The following is a 16,147-nucleotide window of genomic DNA, read 5'->3' as shown; positions in this document are numbered from 1 at the left end:
CTTTAAGCATGTGGTGAAAATAAAAGCTAGTTCTGCGTCTTGGAATTCTATCTTTTGCAACAAGTACTGTTTTGCATGCGCAAGGCTCTGAAGCACAATATAGACTTTTTTGTGTAACAAAGTTATTGGATTTGCTGAGAACAAGACAACAATGGCATCTTCAATTAGATTAATACAGGTAAATGTATTTTTTTAAAAATATAGAAAAAACTAACCCCTTTCCCTTAATTAAAACCTCAGTTTGAACAAGAGCCAGGAGTTTGATATTCATCTCAGTCCTTACTTTATTAGGAATTTTTAAATTTGGAGTACATCTGTGACTGATTTACATTAATATACTACTTTACTGCATACTGGGCCTTCTTCCAAACTGCCATTTGTGCTTCAAGAGCTAATCTCACTTCCCATTATTAAAATACAACAGCTTCTAGCTGTTGAAATTATGAAGAAAATGTCAAAAAAGTTAGATGAATCTTAGTTAAGGCAAAAATATTAGCTTAACTCAAAAAAGTCTGAAATAAACCAGGAAGTGAAAACTGCTCAATTCATCTCTCAAAATGTTGTTTATTTGAATGAATACTTTGCATTATTTCAGATATTAATCTCACTGAGTGCCTATATTATGCTTTAATGGGCAAGCTATTGAACAATTCCAGGTAACAGAGCACCAACTATGGCTTTAGAAGATAGCCATAGGATAGACTGATGGAGCACTTGCACTCTACCATTAGATAATATTCCCCTTACTCCTCAATCAAGTAAGGACCGAGACAGATACCTGAGACAGAGAACTAAGCAAGCTCCTGAACACATTTCAAATGTTATTTAAGAACAAAAGTTAAAAAAAACCCAAAACACCACCATATCTATATATCTCTATATATATCTATCCAACATTCATCTCTTAAGACACATGCACAATCCTTTCTCAGTAGCAACTTGTTCTGGGAATTTCCAGAAAGTTGCATTTTTCCATAGCCTAATCCCTAAAGATGAAGCACATTCCAAAGCAGATATGAAGAAACAAATTAACATTGCATGGTTGATATTTTCCTCTCTCTCATATATATGTGTAGAAAGGAGTACAAAAGGAAAACTGAAATTAACAATGCGAAAGAATGATTTAACACAAAAAGGTGGAAAACGCCTGCCTTTTTTCAACAGTGGTTGTGTTGGAGTCTTTCCATCCTCGTCCTCCTCTGGAAGATTTTTAAAGATACAAAATAAAAAGATTAATTTCCTTTGTGATGTTAATGAAAACACTACTACTGTATACAAAAAAAATTAGAAAATAAAGATGTAGAATGAAATGGATTTCCATACAGAGAAAAGCACACAAATGCAGTCTACCAGATCCTGAGATTTATTTGTACTTTAAAAAAAGAAAAAAAATCACATTGCTCACTTAACTATTACGCTTTTACTTTAAAAGGAAGGGGAAGTTGGTTATGGTCATGTCAAAGTATCCTGAATGTTTTGTGTCTGTTAACATGCATATTGTTCTAGTTAATATGCATAATGTTCTAGTCTGAGGTGAGAAAACCTTCATAAATATAGCAGCCTTCGAATCATATTTAATATATACGTGTGGCACAATTCTCAAGCAGTTTTTAATGCCCATCAAACTCATTAACAAAGAAAATCCATTGTAAGTCATTGTCTACCACCTGTTTTATTTAGAGGATTAGACGTGAAAGATTTATTTTACATACTGGTAAGCTCTAAACCAAAGTAAGTGATTGGACATCAACAGCTAGAAAAGCATGACGCGCTTCTGTGCCACAGACACAAAAATCCCTTAAATAATTCCTTGGTGAGGGGAGAGAGGGACTGAATAGGGAATGAGAGAGAGAAAGAGTAGAACTCAAATTTCATTGCTAACTAGTTACCTTTATGTAGAGTGGGAGTTCTTTCACTAGATGATGGAGCAAAAACTATAGAAGTGTCTGCCTCAGCCTTCTTGCTATAATCCACTTTTACTATGACATCCTTGGTACATGGAGATTTTTCTTGGGATGACAGTAACTCTTCTTTGAGAAAGCAAAGAAACACATTATAAACCACTTTATTGTTCCAAATGGTATCAATAGAGGTATGTGACTATACTGAGATGGTTCACAGTGGTTAAATTCTATTGCAACTGTAATGCTATGGCAAAGAGAGGGAAAAAAACAAGCAGAAAACAACAACAAAAGATCTTGTATGAAATGCTTCAGAATACAAAGAGGCTCCTTCTCTGAGCAGAGCTCTGATTTCCTGCTATTTCCTTCCCAGATTTTGGGTGTTGATTGCATTACCACAGGCTAAACATAAAACTGAGCTAGCCTGTTCTGAGGAAGTATAACCAGGAGGAAAAAAAAATTACTTGGTGGAACACTTTCCGTTTCCACTCTAACTCCAAGAGGAAGACAAGCCTTAGGCAAGGCCCAAACCAAGTATGTCTCACAGCCAAGTTTTTTTTCCAGGTTTGGCTTCAGTGGAGCTACTTGGTAGCTGTCAGAGTTAAAGCAAACTCACAGTCCCCAGTGGATATTAAGACTCTTCTGACACCTTGGTGTTGTATTTCCTAGTCTTCTCAGCAGTGTTGTTTTCACACTGCAGGTTCACTCCTTGCCGTTTCTCATACTCCTCTGCTCTCTTGCATACAGTGACAGGCTCTCTGCCCCTCTCCAAATCCTAAGACATTCTTATGTTTCCAGTGAAGGAACAAACCTCCCCTCTTTCAGGAGGATGCCCCCCTACAGAGCTTGTGTCACAAGTGTTCTTCCTCACTGTAGCAACGCTGTATGGAGCTACAAACAAATTAGACATTATCAATTCAGTAGACAGTTGCCGCCAAAGCTCACAGGCTTCCTTCATTATTCTGCTTGAAATTTAACTAAAATTATACCATTCAGCTTACAACCACTACCTACAAAGCATAACCAAGTCTTCTACATTGAAAATAGAAAACCTTTCCAAACTTGAGACGGAATGCTGAGAGAAGGGATTAAGGAATTTTAGTAGCTGAATGATTAATAGTAGTTAGAAAATTGAATCAGTAGGTAGGGGCTTGATACTTTGTTCCTCACAAGGCCGGCTCAGCCTGATAAGGCCGACTTAGCTATGGTGTAAATTAACTGAGGCGCCTCACAAGGACAGCTCCTGATAAAGACTAAAAACTTGTCTCAAGAAGCCAGCTAAAACTGACCCTGCGGTACGGACAAATGTAAGAAGACAACTGAGCCTGCGCAAGAACAAAAGGTTACTAGCAGTGACGAAGAGGAACTATCAGCCTTCATCCCCACGACCCCCTGACGACCACCACTAGGAGGCAATGCGCAAGCGCAGATGGGAGGGGTCTATGGAAATGACTTCTTGGAACTCTTTTTAATACAAAGCAGGGACAGGTCATGCATATGTATAGGCGTATTACAAAACTCTATGAATATGTTATATTTTACTGTATATATTTATGGTGAGTGCCGCATTGAGGCACGCACGATTTTGGTGGGACTACCCCCCCGTGCTGCCCAGCGCTGAATAAACATACCTACTTTACAATCTCATAGATTGTGGAGTCCGGTTTCCGCAAGTCACTACTACTGAGGTCTCTAAACTAGCGTGTGCAGAGGTTGGCAACCCACACCAGACCCATAGCATTCTTGGATCATGCAACATTTGTTGTGAATTTCATGATTTCTAGACTTGGGTCCCCAATACTTGATACTAATCTGGCAGCCTCTTTAATTTGTTTCAGTAAAATAGTAAATCCTTGGGAAGCACCTATATACAGCTTACAAATACAGAAAGTTGAAACTTGGTTGAAAACCAAGTTCTGTTGCTGAAAATGGGTTATTCTTATTTTACATTTCAGACTTGCTAATTTCAGTAATTCTTATTCTACAAGAAGAGTGGTGAGGGTTTTTGTTTGTTTGGGGGTTTTTTTGAGGTTTGGTTTTTTTTTTTTTTTCTTCAGTAGCTTTTCTTCTTAGCTTCATTTAATATTTTCAGAAAGCAGTTTTAAAAGGGAGTTAGAACAGCTATTCACCAGATGAAACAAACTAAATCCTACCTTGGCCCTGAAGGTGAGAAATGTCCAGGCCCTCCTTTAGGCGGATGACAACTACACCATACTGAACATCAAAGGCATCACTAAACAAAAGAACAAAAAAAAAAAATATTTTACAACTTTTTCTTTCCCAAAGGACCTACTTTACACACCCTCTTTGAACACATTCCAGTGATTAAACACTGCCATTTAAATTCCCAAATCATAAATTTATGTTACAATTTCAGTTCCAACTCCAAACTATCAACTACATCAGTGAATTGAACACCACATCCTGAAAAGCAACACATAGAAGGGATATCTATTCCCTGTCTTCCCTCTCTCCCTATGTAAACAGCGACTAAATAAAATCAACGTGAACAGGTCAGTCAAGTTCTGCACAGATGATGACAAGATACACTGAGAAATCCTCCCCCCATCATAAAAGGATTTATTTTGAGTAGATCTCCTTGATCTGACAACTAAAAATTTCTGACATCTTTCCAAAACATTAGGGTATTAAAAACACCTATGAAGCCGTAATTTAGAATCAAATTAGCTATAAATTAACTATAATGTGCCTGTTCCCATTATATCTGATGGGGAAGGAACTCAATCCTTTAAAAAACGAAGCAAGAGGGAAAACTTCATTATTGTAAAAACAAGCACAAAGTCTGAATAAATGGCTGAATAAAAGGGGAGTAAAATGAAGGACAAAACCATCCCCAAGATACAAGAAAGAAAAACATGAACTTAATCATATCATACAGTTTGCATTAGCCATTAATCATCAGTCCTTTAAATATAAATACCTCATTACAAACCATAAATCAGAGAACTCCCTCCCACGTCATTTCCACAGACAGAAATTACTCAAGATTTCACTCATTAAACACTTCTCTTTAGAAGTAGTAAGATTTGATTAGAAACGTTCAAAGTATCAACATATCCTATAATAAATGCAAGGAAAATTGAGGTTGATTTAAGAAGAAAATGTCTTGTCCCTTAGTGAACATTTTTAATTCATTATTTAATTTGTTGAATCTGTACAGATTAATGTGTTTCTATTGTGTGCTTCAGAAACTTTCAATTTTCCAGAAATTTTCCAGAAATATGCTTGACCTATAGTTACTACCTCCTGAGGTTCCTCTTTTGGGATGTGGAGAACCACACAACTTGTTGGCCACACAAGTGGCACAAGCCATTCCAAAATAAAATAGGAAAAAAAAACCTCCAAGAACTAACCAACATATTTCCTTATTTTTCACTGCATTTTGTGCTCCTGTTTTTCTCTTAAGGAACTGGGAGAGTATGATTTTTTCCTTTTCTAGTCTCTGCTTGTAATCCCCCATCCTCTCTTTATTTTAAATGCATAGTAAATGAGAAGTGTAAAGCACAAATGAAGTGGGTTAAGCAGCACATAAGGAAAACAAAAAACCCTCTGTATAAGTGCAAGAAGCAAGTTTTGGTTTTCTTGTTTGTAGGACAAGTTGTTCTATTAAATTTTTCAGCCAGAACTGGTCTGCCTTTGAGTATTGTCAAATTACACTGGGATTTCCTTTCCCATCTCCTTTTTGAATACTGTATTACTTTGGGCGTCAGTGCTGTGTGTCGTGTAAGTAAAATATTTCTTGCATATGAGAGCAAGGTTTAATGAAGACAGAACTTCAGCATAAGATTTGACTCATTCTCTACTACACTTAATCTGTGCAGAAGTAGTGTAGGAAAAACCCCGCTTTCAACAGAAACTATGCTTTAAAGAATTCAGCAGACTCACACATTAAGACACTAGTTCCATCTCTAAAGACAGTAACTCTTAAACCTCAGACCACTGCCACAACTCTTTCTAGATGCAGAAAGAGTTATTATATAGAAAACTAATCTGTTTAAACTATAAACACTTGCTTATTAATTTCCATATCAGAAAAAACAAGGTATTGAAGACTGCTGGATCAGCAATATGGAAAACCTGAGTCTATCTGAAAGAGACTTCATGCAACTAAGACGTTCTTGACTTATTACCAAACATACTGAAATGCAATATAAGAGCTACACCTCTGTATTTTCCACTTACTGGAATAAATTGATATAGGTTTCAACATCTCTCATGTCACCTTGTCTCCAGTTTTTCTTAAATCCAACAACAAGGGTATTAGGTCTCATTCTACCCAGACCAGCAGCCTAAGAGGAAAAAATATTTTTTACAAACCGTGTTACTGAAACAACTAAAGGTTCTATTATTTTCTTAAGCATCAAAAACTTCAAAGTTTTAAGATAACTTTGCAAAATGAAAATACTTCAAAGTATAAAAACACTTCCAATTTTGATGTTCACCTTCACCGCTTTCATTTAAAAAAAAAAAACATTTAAGAGAGGTGCACCTGCATTAAGTATTGTCCTCCATCCCTCAAGTCCTCTGCATGCACTGGTGCATAGAAAGCCTTCATCTTGTTTTTAATTAGCCATCGCTGATATTTAGCCAAATCAGTTGACAGTTCCTTCATGGCTTGCCTCCGAGGACCCTTTCAAAACAAATAAAAAGAGGAGAGGGAACAAGAATTATGAGTATGAGTAGTAATAATTTTCACTGCTAGAATCCAATTCAAACTTGAAGAACCTCAAAACATGCTTCCACACTATCAAAAAACCCAAACCAACAAAATACCAGGCGTTATCAGCAGCAAAGAGTGGACCAGATTCTCATTTTTAGGAAGAGGGGTGCTCAAGCTTTAACAATCTTGTTCCTGCAGAGCACAATCCACTTCCCCAGCAGGTGGCACAAGCTTGTCCTCCAAAGCATAATGTAGTTTCAAAAGGAAAGGGCTTTGTAATGAAACATACACAGATATAGGATGACTTAATATTAGCCTTTATGGGAGTATTTGTTTCAAGATGTACAAGTGTGCCTCCGTCTGTACATAATCCTAATCAGAAAGCCTTTGTCACAGTAGTGTCACTTCTGCAGTTTTATGTTGCAGTCAAAGTCATCTCCTCTTTAAATACTTTCTTTTTATTACTTCCATCAGGACGAATCATTGTGTTCCTCCTAGATATCAAAATGTAGAATACAGGACGAGGTATAATCAAGAACACAGTAACCCCGTTTTTGCAAAAGGACACAAGTTTGCAAAAGGCTACAGACTCTGACCAAATGGTCAGAGTTAGTGAAGAATAAGGTAGTGTCATCCTTCTTGCAGGAAAGCATTTTGAAATAGAGAGAGCATACGCTCCCAGAAAATCTCTAATCAGAATTGCTTTCCTATAAGGATGACACTATCTTATTCTTTCCAGTACAGCCCTACTTTTGAAAGACAGTAATTCCATCTGTGACATCTTACCTCTCTAGTACTACTCAGTTTCTGTCCTTTGCACTCACTGAAATTTTAAGTTTATATAGACAGGAATTAAAAGAATTAAAGTTTCTGAAGACAAAACTGGCCAATGTTTGCTTAACAAAATGTATGTTCTGTGGATTGCATTAACTTGATTTGCCCTTATCTGTTCATTAGATCGGAAGCAAGTCATATTTAGTAAGTGTGGGAAATTTAAACATATTTAAGAGTAATCAATTTTTGTATTTAAAGTTACGCGTACTTAAATGTTCTTAGTGATGTGACAGAAAAAGTTCGGCCTTAAAATATGAAGCTAAACTACACAATATGCTAAAATGTATTTACAATGTTTATCAGAGATGCAACAGCCTCTCTGTAGCTAACTGAAGTTTTGGTACAGATCATAGTATGACAGCCACCTTGTATCGCAGTTAAGACAACTCATGACAAGCATCATTTTGAAGAACAGTTACTTGAAGCTTGCTTCCTTCCCCCAACCCCAAAACCTCTACAGGTTTGTTGTAGAAGATACTACTTCAAAAAAAAAAAAGTAAGAACTGCTGAAATTATGTCCTTGCAGAACAGTCCTCACACCCCGCAACCCCCCAAAACTCCACACCTCATATCCTGACAAAAAGCAGGGAAAGTTAGTGAAATACCAGGGGCTGGGCAGAAAGGAAACAGGAAAGGAAATACCTGTTCACATTACTGTTTCACCTGCCGATGAAATGAATCTGATAACTGAAGGAATAAAAAAACTACTTGAAAAAAATTTTTAACTACTGGCTAAACTGATACTGAACTTACTGCTGAAGAAGGTTTATTTTAGACTAGGCTCTGTAAGAAATCTACACAGAAATCAATCTCCCTGAAACAGTAACACTGAGAAGAAATCTAGCTGTATACTGCACATCATTTTGACCAGCTGCTCTGCCCAAAGCTTGAGAGAGTACATGAGACTGTATGACAAAGACAGAAAGAGACCCAGGCTGTAATCCAACATTCATTTTACTCGTACAAAGCTTCCTCAGCATTTAAGCATCAAATGATCAAAGGTACTAATTTTGCACCTCACTGGAATATGACCTATACATGAGTGAATCCTACTAGTAAATCTCTTTTTGCACTTCTCAACGTCTAATGACACTTTCATTTAAAATAAAAATAAAAAAATAAAATACCCCCCCAACAAGAACCACAAACAAAAAGCAAATAAGTTAAAAAAAAACCCAAACCAAAAACAAGGTAACTTCAAAGTAAAGATGAAATACACTTACCATATGTACGTGGCCACAGATCATCAAGCCCACATTCTTGGTGAAAGCATGAACAAGATCAAGCAAAGCTGGACGTGCATTTGGAGCACCTGTCATAATTAAGCACTGAGGTCTAGAATTGTGAATAGATGAGGAGAAAAAAAGGTTGGAATTCATTTCATCTAGAGTTGTGGGCTGTTTTTATTAACAGAAAGAAGTTTCTTCCAAATTGGCCATCAGAACATAATCGTCACTGGAGAGGTAGTAACCTTATCTACTTTTACAAGACTATGTTAAATTAAGTAAACACAAATTTTTCCACAACTGTCAGCAGACCTATGATTAACTGGTTCCAAACTTAGTAATTCCACCAAATCCGAAAATTTACACATTTAAAAACATCTGAAACAAATTTTACGCAAGACTAAATCAGAGGGATGAATTTCTTCCCCCATTTGTAAGTCACATCCCTTTGCATTTTCAAGCTTAGTTTCTTCTTTGTCCAACAGGAAAACTGGAATCACATGCTTTTTTTTAAGTTACTATCATTTTGAAGGCAGAGCTAAACAACTGCAAGTAAGTTATTCTAGACAATGTTCTAATCAATTTTAAAAGATGAAAGTGTCCAGACTTCAGAATTCATTTCAGGAGATAATTTTTCATATGTAAGAATCACCTAAAGTCATCTGTCTCGGTCTCTATAGCAGCTCCAGTTCATTTTCCATATCAGAATCATAGAATAGAATCATAGAATCATTTAGGTTGGAAAAGACCTTTAAGATAATCGACTCCAACCACAAACCTAACACTGCCAAGTATAGCATTAAACCATGTCCCTAACTGCCACATCTACTCTTAAAAGTGGCATAAATATGCAGGAGAGAAAACTGCCTCCTTGAGTAGGACCTTACTGGGTAGCCCTGCTGGCAGACAACAAATCAGTTCTCTTCTTCAGTTGCATGAAAGACACTTGTGTAGCCTGTTTGCCATTACTGAAGTGCAACAAGAGAGTATGTCTAATGTGAAATAGCTGGTGTTGAGGACAACATGCACAGTACACACATCTTGGGGATTTTGGGTTAGATCAGTTTTATCCCAAGCATGTGGAGTGAACGCTCATTAACAGTTTGGAGCACATCTTCCAATTCAGTTTCATCAAAGAGGAACGCAATTCACAGTTCATGATTCAAACCATGAGGCATCTAACAATAAGCAGGCATTATCCATAGATTTGCTTCTAAAGTGCATTCTTAATCAAAAATAAAATGCTAATGTAAATATGTCCAGAGGATGTCCACAGTCATGAAATTCAAAGTTGTTATAACTCACAGGAGATGACCAGGCATTTAATGGAAACCATGATAGCAAACATCATGACAGTACCCTACTGAATACATAGAAGTAATTTCCTATGTCTGTAATATTGTTACCTGAAGTTTTTCACGTGATCTTCCACTCCTGAGAGCCGAATAGAATGCTGTAATGCATTCAAGTAAGTCAAAGCTTGTGTTGAGGATCCCCAGTTCACATCTGTTGGAAGATTTGAAGTTCCAGTATTTTATTTAAAGCTGTTCATTGTAAAACTACATGACCACAAAATGAGTATCGAATACCAACTGAAAACACAAAAGATTTAAGCTACATCTTGGTACATTCTACACAATACTAGTCAAACCCTACAGCTAAATAGGCAATTCTATTTAAAGATAACATTTCTGTTGAAATGTAGAAACAAGTTAGAGTTTGATATTTTACAATTATAGGAAGCAAGGACTGAGGGTTTTTCTTCCCCAACATTTCAAAGATTGTGACAACTTCAGAGTCAAAAAAAAAACACTTCAGGAAAAAATGCCATGTTTAGTTGTTTTGTATCACAGCAAAAGAAAAAGGAATTTCAAAACATTGTCTAAACAAAGTCAAATACTTTCAGTGAAAAACTGCTAGATTAAGCAGTTCCTTTTAGATTATTATTTTTATAAGGAAACAAAAGGAAAGATCCCAGTATCCTCTCTATTTGTTCCCATATACATCTTTTGATAGCATGAATTTATCATTCAAGTACTTCATAATCTTCATAGCCCAGGATGTAGGGTTTTCCTTATTTTCAACTTCAGGAACACTCTGTGGTTCAGTTCTGCTCCATCTTGCACTTACGATCATACAGTGCTTTTAGAAGAAGGAAGAAAGTGTATAAATTGTTGTTCATAGCTATAGGTTTACTGAAAAAACAACCACCACTCAAATCCCTTTTCAATTTGGAAAGGTAAGGGAGCATCCTCTTTCACTTCCTATCAAAACATAACGTGCCTTCCTCCTGCCTTTATTGCTGCAACCCAAGCTCTTTCCATCTGCACCTTTTCCTCCAATTTTATTCAAATGTTTACGTCTAAGTGCAAAGCATGTATCTTGATAATTTGGGAGGAAGGGGAACAACAGCAGTGACTATACACGCATAATTACAATTTCCTTACAACTAAAAAGCCCGAAACAGAAGTTTGAACTTGTCGGCCAAACAGAAGCTGTTTTGTTCCCATCCCGTCCCAAAGGCCATCACTTTTTCCCTTCTTCTACACCCCTTTTTCCCGCACCGCAACCAAAAGAAGCCCCTATACATACCTGGTTTCTTGTAAGTGACATAAATGTAGAGTCCAAGGACTATGACATATGTTAGAAGTGCTGCCCACCAATTAATGACAAACATCACAATGCAGCACAGAATAGCTCCAACAAGAGAAATCCACATATTGTAGTATTTGAAAGCAGGGCGCCAGCCTAGTCAAAATATAATTTGGAGGATAGAAAAGAGGGGGGGAAATTAATTTAATCACTACTGCAAGAGAAGGAAGGCTATATTCCTCTTTTCCTTCCCTAGTGTTCTGCATCACATTTCATGTGAATGCGTGACACTAATGTACAAAATAAAAGACTTTGGTACATTTATGCTTTCAATTTTCCAACACCTTTCCAATGAATTTGCATCTTTCTTACACAGATACATAAATGTTCCTAATATTACCCTCTAAAAGCGTATCTCAAAAGGAAAATTTGAAGATGCTTGTGCCAGTACATCTATTGAATCAGGCTACAGGAACCTTTGGCAATAGCTTGCCTGACAATTGATTTTTGCTTTCAAAGGTAGTACAACATTAATCATCATGAGCTTGTGACTCACTCTGTCACATACTAGTGACGGTTTCTGTGTATTTTTACTATTTTCACATGGCCAGAAATTTTCACCACATGAAAAGGAAAACGACAGATATATTCAAGTAGAACTTGAATATGTCAAAACACTGGACTGACAGTTTTACATCCTTATTTATCACAAGTTTATCCAAAATCAGGTAAATACACATGCAAACCCCCAAGATTAACACATGTATTAGGCACAGAAGTGTTGTGTAAACAGAGTTATGCACCTGCTCCGGCAAAATAATGATATCTACAGTTCAGCAACTTAAGAAGCTTTTAAAGGCATTATTTCAGTACAAATGCATAGTGGACTGGGTATGATATACATCTGTTCTGCAAGTACTAGGTTTCAGCTTATTCCTATAATCTAACTAGCCTCCTACACCAAAGGTTATAAAAATGTGGCAATACCACCTGCAATTCCAGTTTCTTCTGGACTGGAAGACGAAACATATTAACAGAGAAATCCAAAAAAGACAAAAGGGTGGTTCTTGAACACCAGATACTGAATTAGCAAGAAAGCTTTCTTCAAGAGTTTCTGAATAAACACCAAAATTATCTTGTGTTCCCTCAGCAAAGATGACAAAATTAGTAGCTCCCAAGCTCTACTGGATCACTCAGTCCTCAAAATTTCAAAAGACTCAAATACACACCATATTACACTTGTAATTCAGATGCACTATGAGAGTCAAATTTAGTAACTAAATTAAACATTCATTTATATTTATACCTTTTAAATTGTATTTATGCATAAAGAAATTGCAGGCTAAACTCTTATCCCCAAAATGTAGTTCCTACCTGGAGATTTTGCAAGAGAAGCATGGAATACAGAGAAGTTAATCAAGGCATACGAGGCCAAGAAGAAGTTCGAAATAATTGGAGCAATGACGTTCAGTTCAGCTGTAAAACCAAAACCAAAGCAGGCTGTTATGAAAGATGTAATCCAATGGCTTTGTAGATTCCAGAGTAAAAAATCTGCTACAAACAATCTTATTTTCTGATGTACTCTAAGGAGAAGCAGTTTGTCCCTTCTGTTCAACAGACAGAGCTATTATCTTAATGGTGTCTTATTTACTAAGTTATCTTCTAATAGTCAGGAAGTGTAACTTTCAGTTTTAAAAATATAAACATTTTTCCACACTACCAAGTGTTCCAGGACTGCCACTTTTGAAGCACTACATCCTTTCTCAAAACAATTCATTCAGAAAATTTCTTTCCCACCATGGCTTAATCGAACAGTGCACCAATACACTGGGTTCTGAACAGTGTCAGAAACAGTAGACAGAACATTAATACATCTGCAGCACGTCTCTAGCTCAATTCTCAAACAGCAAAGAACAAGATACTAGTAAGTTTAAGAGACAATCAACTACAGTGAATGGCTATAGCAGACAAAGTTAGCGTGAACAACGTGACAAACATGTTCACCTGCCTGCATTTTAAATGAAAAGTTGCATCAATGGTACTAGTATAGTGCATTATTACAGACCAATACCATCACAACAACGATGAGTACACCCTCTTCAGTGAAAGAGATGGAAGAACCTGATGCTCTCCTTTCCTTGAGGCAGCATGGTACAAAACATTTATATGTGTACTCTCACCATCAAAAAAAAGTGCTCAAAATGCAGAATGTGCCCTGTTAGTCTGCAAGTTTCTACTTGTTGTAATCAAGCTTCCAGTCAGCATGCTGCAGTAGGGACATCATGGGTATGTCTGTGCCTTAAGCAGACTTGGGGGAAGGATGAAAGAACAAACTGGGAAAAGAAGTTTAAAAGCACTGGTACAGGACTCATGGATGGACACAGCGCAATTAGTTTGCCATCTACATAGAACACATTTAATTCTACCTAGACTATCTTTACCTTTAACAACAGCAGCATCAGCACTCATCTCTACTGTTTGTAACTTAACAGAAAAACACACTTTAAAAAGTATCATTCATGCAAGTTTGCCATTTACTGAAGCTGTTTGTAATTATTACAAATCTGAAATAAACTCTCATATTTTCAAGATATAACATCTCTCTACCTCAAGCAAAAGATGACTTTTTATTGATTGATAGTATCTAAAGACAGACACCTGCAGTTATTAAGAAAAGTGCAGTATTGCTACAGTTCAATTCAAATTTATTGCAGTTCTAGACAGAGCTGTATCTAGAAGATAGGAGAAAGTAACCCTCAAAATAAACAGATTTAGAATGCTGGCTTAGAATTAAGCAGTGCATTAGACCTCTAGGACACTGTCATCAAGTCATCATATGGAATAGAATGCTTTGTAAAGGACAAAAGGATATTGATATTTATTATAATTCCAAACTAACCAATTAGTATGAATCCAAGAGCAATTAAAAATGTTAGCAGATATCCTCTCAGTGGTTCATTGTTCTTCCCATAGCCTTTAGCAAACATCTGAAATCCTGGATAAATGTTGTCCTTGCATAAAGCCTAAGAAAAAATAAAATTCAAGAGTCAGCATACATTTTGTTCAAAATGTATCCTTACTAATGCTTGCTAATGCTGTCTTTCACTGCTTATTATCTTCCTGAAAGAAGGTTTATAGCCACCATGTACTAATTCTATTTTCAATTGTCTTTGCATCTTGACATTTTGCATTTCCAATATTCTATCCTTCAGTAATTTCCATCTACAAGAACAAGCTTCGCTCATCTGTAAGTAATTGACTATTTACTTTACTAGCGTCTTACAATCACAAAGAGTCTTTCTTTAGAGACGATGTTTTCTCAGAAAGTGAAAAGTTTGCCCAATGTATACACTAATTCTCTGCATCAATACTCGTGCTTCTACTCTACAACAAAATCCCTTCTACGTTTGACTCCCTACTGAACTGTTGGGAAAGAAGGTCATCAGGGGACACTGAAGTTTCACCCAATTGAAGAGAACTTGTAAGACAAAGAATGAGATTAAATGGTTAAAAAGAAGGTAAAGCAAAATACATTCAGGAGCACCAATGTAAATGATTTACGTGAGAACTGGTACACAGTAATTTTGATAATATATTCTCTGAGGACTAAGATTGAACAGCTACAGGTTCTACTTCATGCCGTCTCCTTCTGTGATGATTTTGAGAAATGAACTAATCTTTGTATGTGCTCCACTATTACTTACACCAAAAATCATCTAAAGGAGTTTGTAGATTTCTGTAATGTTAGTTATACCACAACTAATCTCTAAACTAACCAGAAACACATGAGATCTGGAACAAATTATAGTCTAGCTATGTTTTGTAACACACTGTTTTCCCATTCTAAACAATAGGTAAATATTAGCTCAATCTACTCATGTCAACTGGTATGAATTGTGATGGCAGTATGTCAGAGTCTCCTTCCAAAAATTCCGATTCAAAAGTTAATTGAAATTATTCTTTATAAGATTATGGCTTTGCCGCCATACTTACCTGGAAGATCTTAGGTGCACTCACAAGAGATGCTAATGCAGAAGACAGGGTGGCTGAAAAAATACCTGCAGAAATCAGTGGTGCAAATCCCGATACCATACTCATCACCTAAAAGCAAAATAATTACTTTTTTAAAAGAATATGAAAAAGTATGTTATACAAATGGATGGCAACATTAACTACTCAACAGAAAAATAAAGTACTATGTACCCTCCATTTAAAAGCTGTTTGACTATCATGAATGAACTAGGGACAAATCAGGGGATATAAATGGATCCTAAGTTCAGAACAAGAGAAGGTGACTTTTCAGACAATATGTAGTCCCGTTATGTAATTCTCAGTTCAAAACAATCAACAGCAAAAGTCTCCATGGGCTCATAAGAGGATTAAAAATAAGTCATGGAAGAAAAATACATGGGAATTTGTTACATATTTTGACTAGTCTACCACTGAATAACATGGTCTCAGAAAGCCCAAGTGACAAAACAACTGAAATTGGGGAACATCTTGGGAAAGCTGATTGTCCTTCTCAACATCTCCATCACTCTAAGTTAGGCTTGTTTCCCATTCAAAACCACAAGGACAGGACAAACTTACTTCCTATCTCCCCAGGATCACATCCTAGGACATTTCTGTAACCCCAGTGAGTGAAATACAATATGCAATTTTCTTGGTAGACTGGATGACTAACAAAATGATAAATGCTCAGTAAGCTAAGTGTAAAAGAACAATGTTGATAAGATATAAAAAAATCCCAAATTAGAACTAAAGCAGTTTCTGTCTAATTGCCATATAGCCTAAAGACCCTCTTCTACCATTCTACTGATTACTTCCATACCATAGCTGCATCCGGCTTTGCATGCGTCAAGTGAACTAAGATACAGAACTATGTAGAGCTATACAGAACTATAGAGCACTTG

The 16,147-nt window shown here is 36.4% G+C and overlaps 1 protein-coding gene across 2 annotated transcripts in view; it reads right to left on the bottom strand.

Annotated features, from left to right (window-relative positions):
* Nucleotides 1-16,147, bottom strand: part of SLC12A2 (solute carrier family 12 member 2) — a 61,783-nt gene that overhangs the window by 9,816 nt on the left and 35,820 nt on the right. Inside the window, exons 11-21 of one of the 2 annotated variants that reach the window (XM_075138157.1) lie at nt 15,228-15,335; nt 14,134-14,257; nt 12,609-12,710; nt 11,235-11,390; nt 10,049-10,148; nt 8,640-8,751; nt 6,412-6,552; nt 6,105-6,211; nt 4,055-4,134; nt 1,890-2,030; nt 1,152-1,199 (exon numbers count right to left, since the gene is read on the bottom strand). In XM_075138157.1, the coding sequence (XP_074994258.1) occupies nt 1,152-1,199; nt 1,890-2,030; nt 4,055-4,134; nt 6,105-6,211; nt 6,412-6,552; nt 8,640-8,751; nt 10,049-10,148; nt 11,235-11,390; nt 12,609-12,710; nt 14,134-14,257; nt 15,228-15,335 (1,219 nt within the window). The remainder of the gene's footprint in view (nt 1-1,151; nt 1,200-1,889; nt 2,031-4,054; nt 4,135-6,104; nt 6,212-6,411; nt 6,553-8,639; nt 8,752-10,048; nt 10,149-11,234; nt 11,391-12,608; nt 12,711-14,133; nt 14,258-15,227; nt 15,336-16,147) is intronic. The other variant, XM_075138158.1, reaches the window with a different exon arrangement.

The sequence above is a fragment of the Calonectris borealis genome, chromosome Z (genome assembly GCF_964195595.1).
Source record: "Calonectris borealis chromosome Z, bCalBor7.hap1.2, whole genome shotgun sequence".
Lineage (NCBI taxonomy): Eukaryota > Metazoa > Chordata > Aves > Procellariiformes > Procellariidae > Calonectris > Calonectris borealis.
Note: the sequence above shows the minus strand (reverse complement) of the source record. Positions and strands in the feature narration are given on the sequence as shown.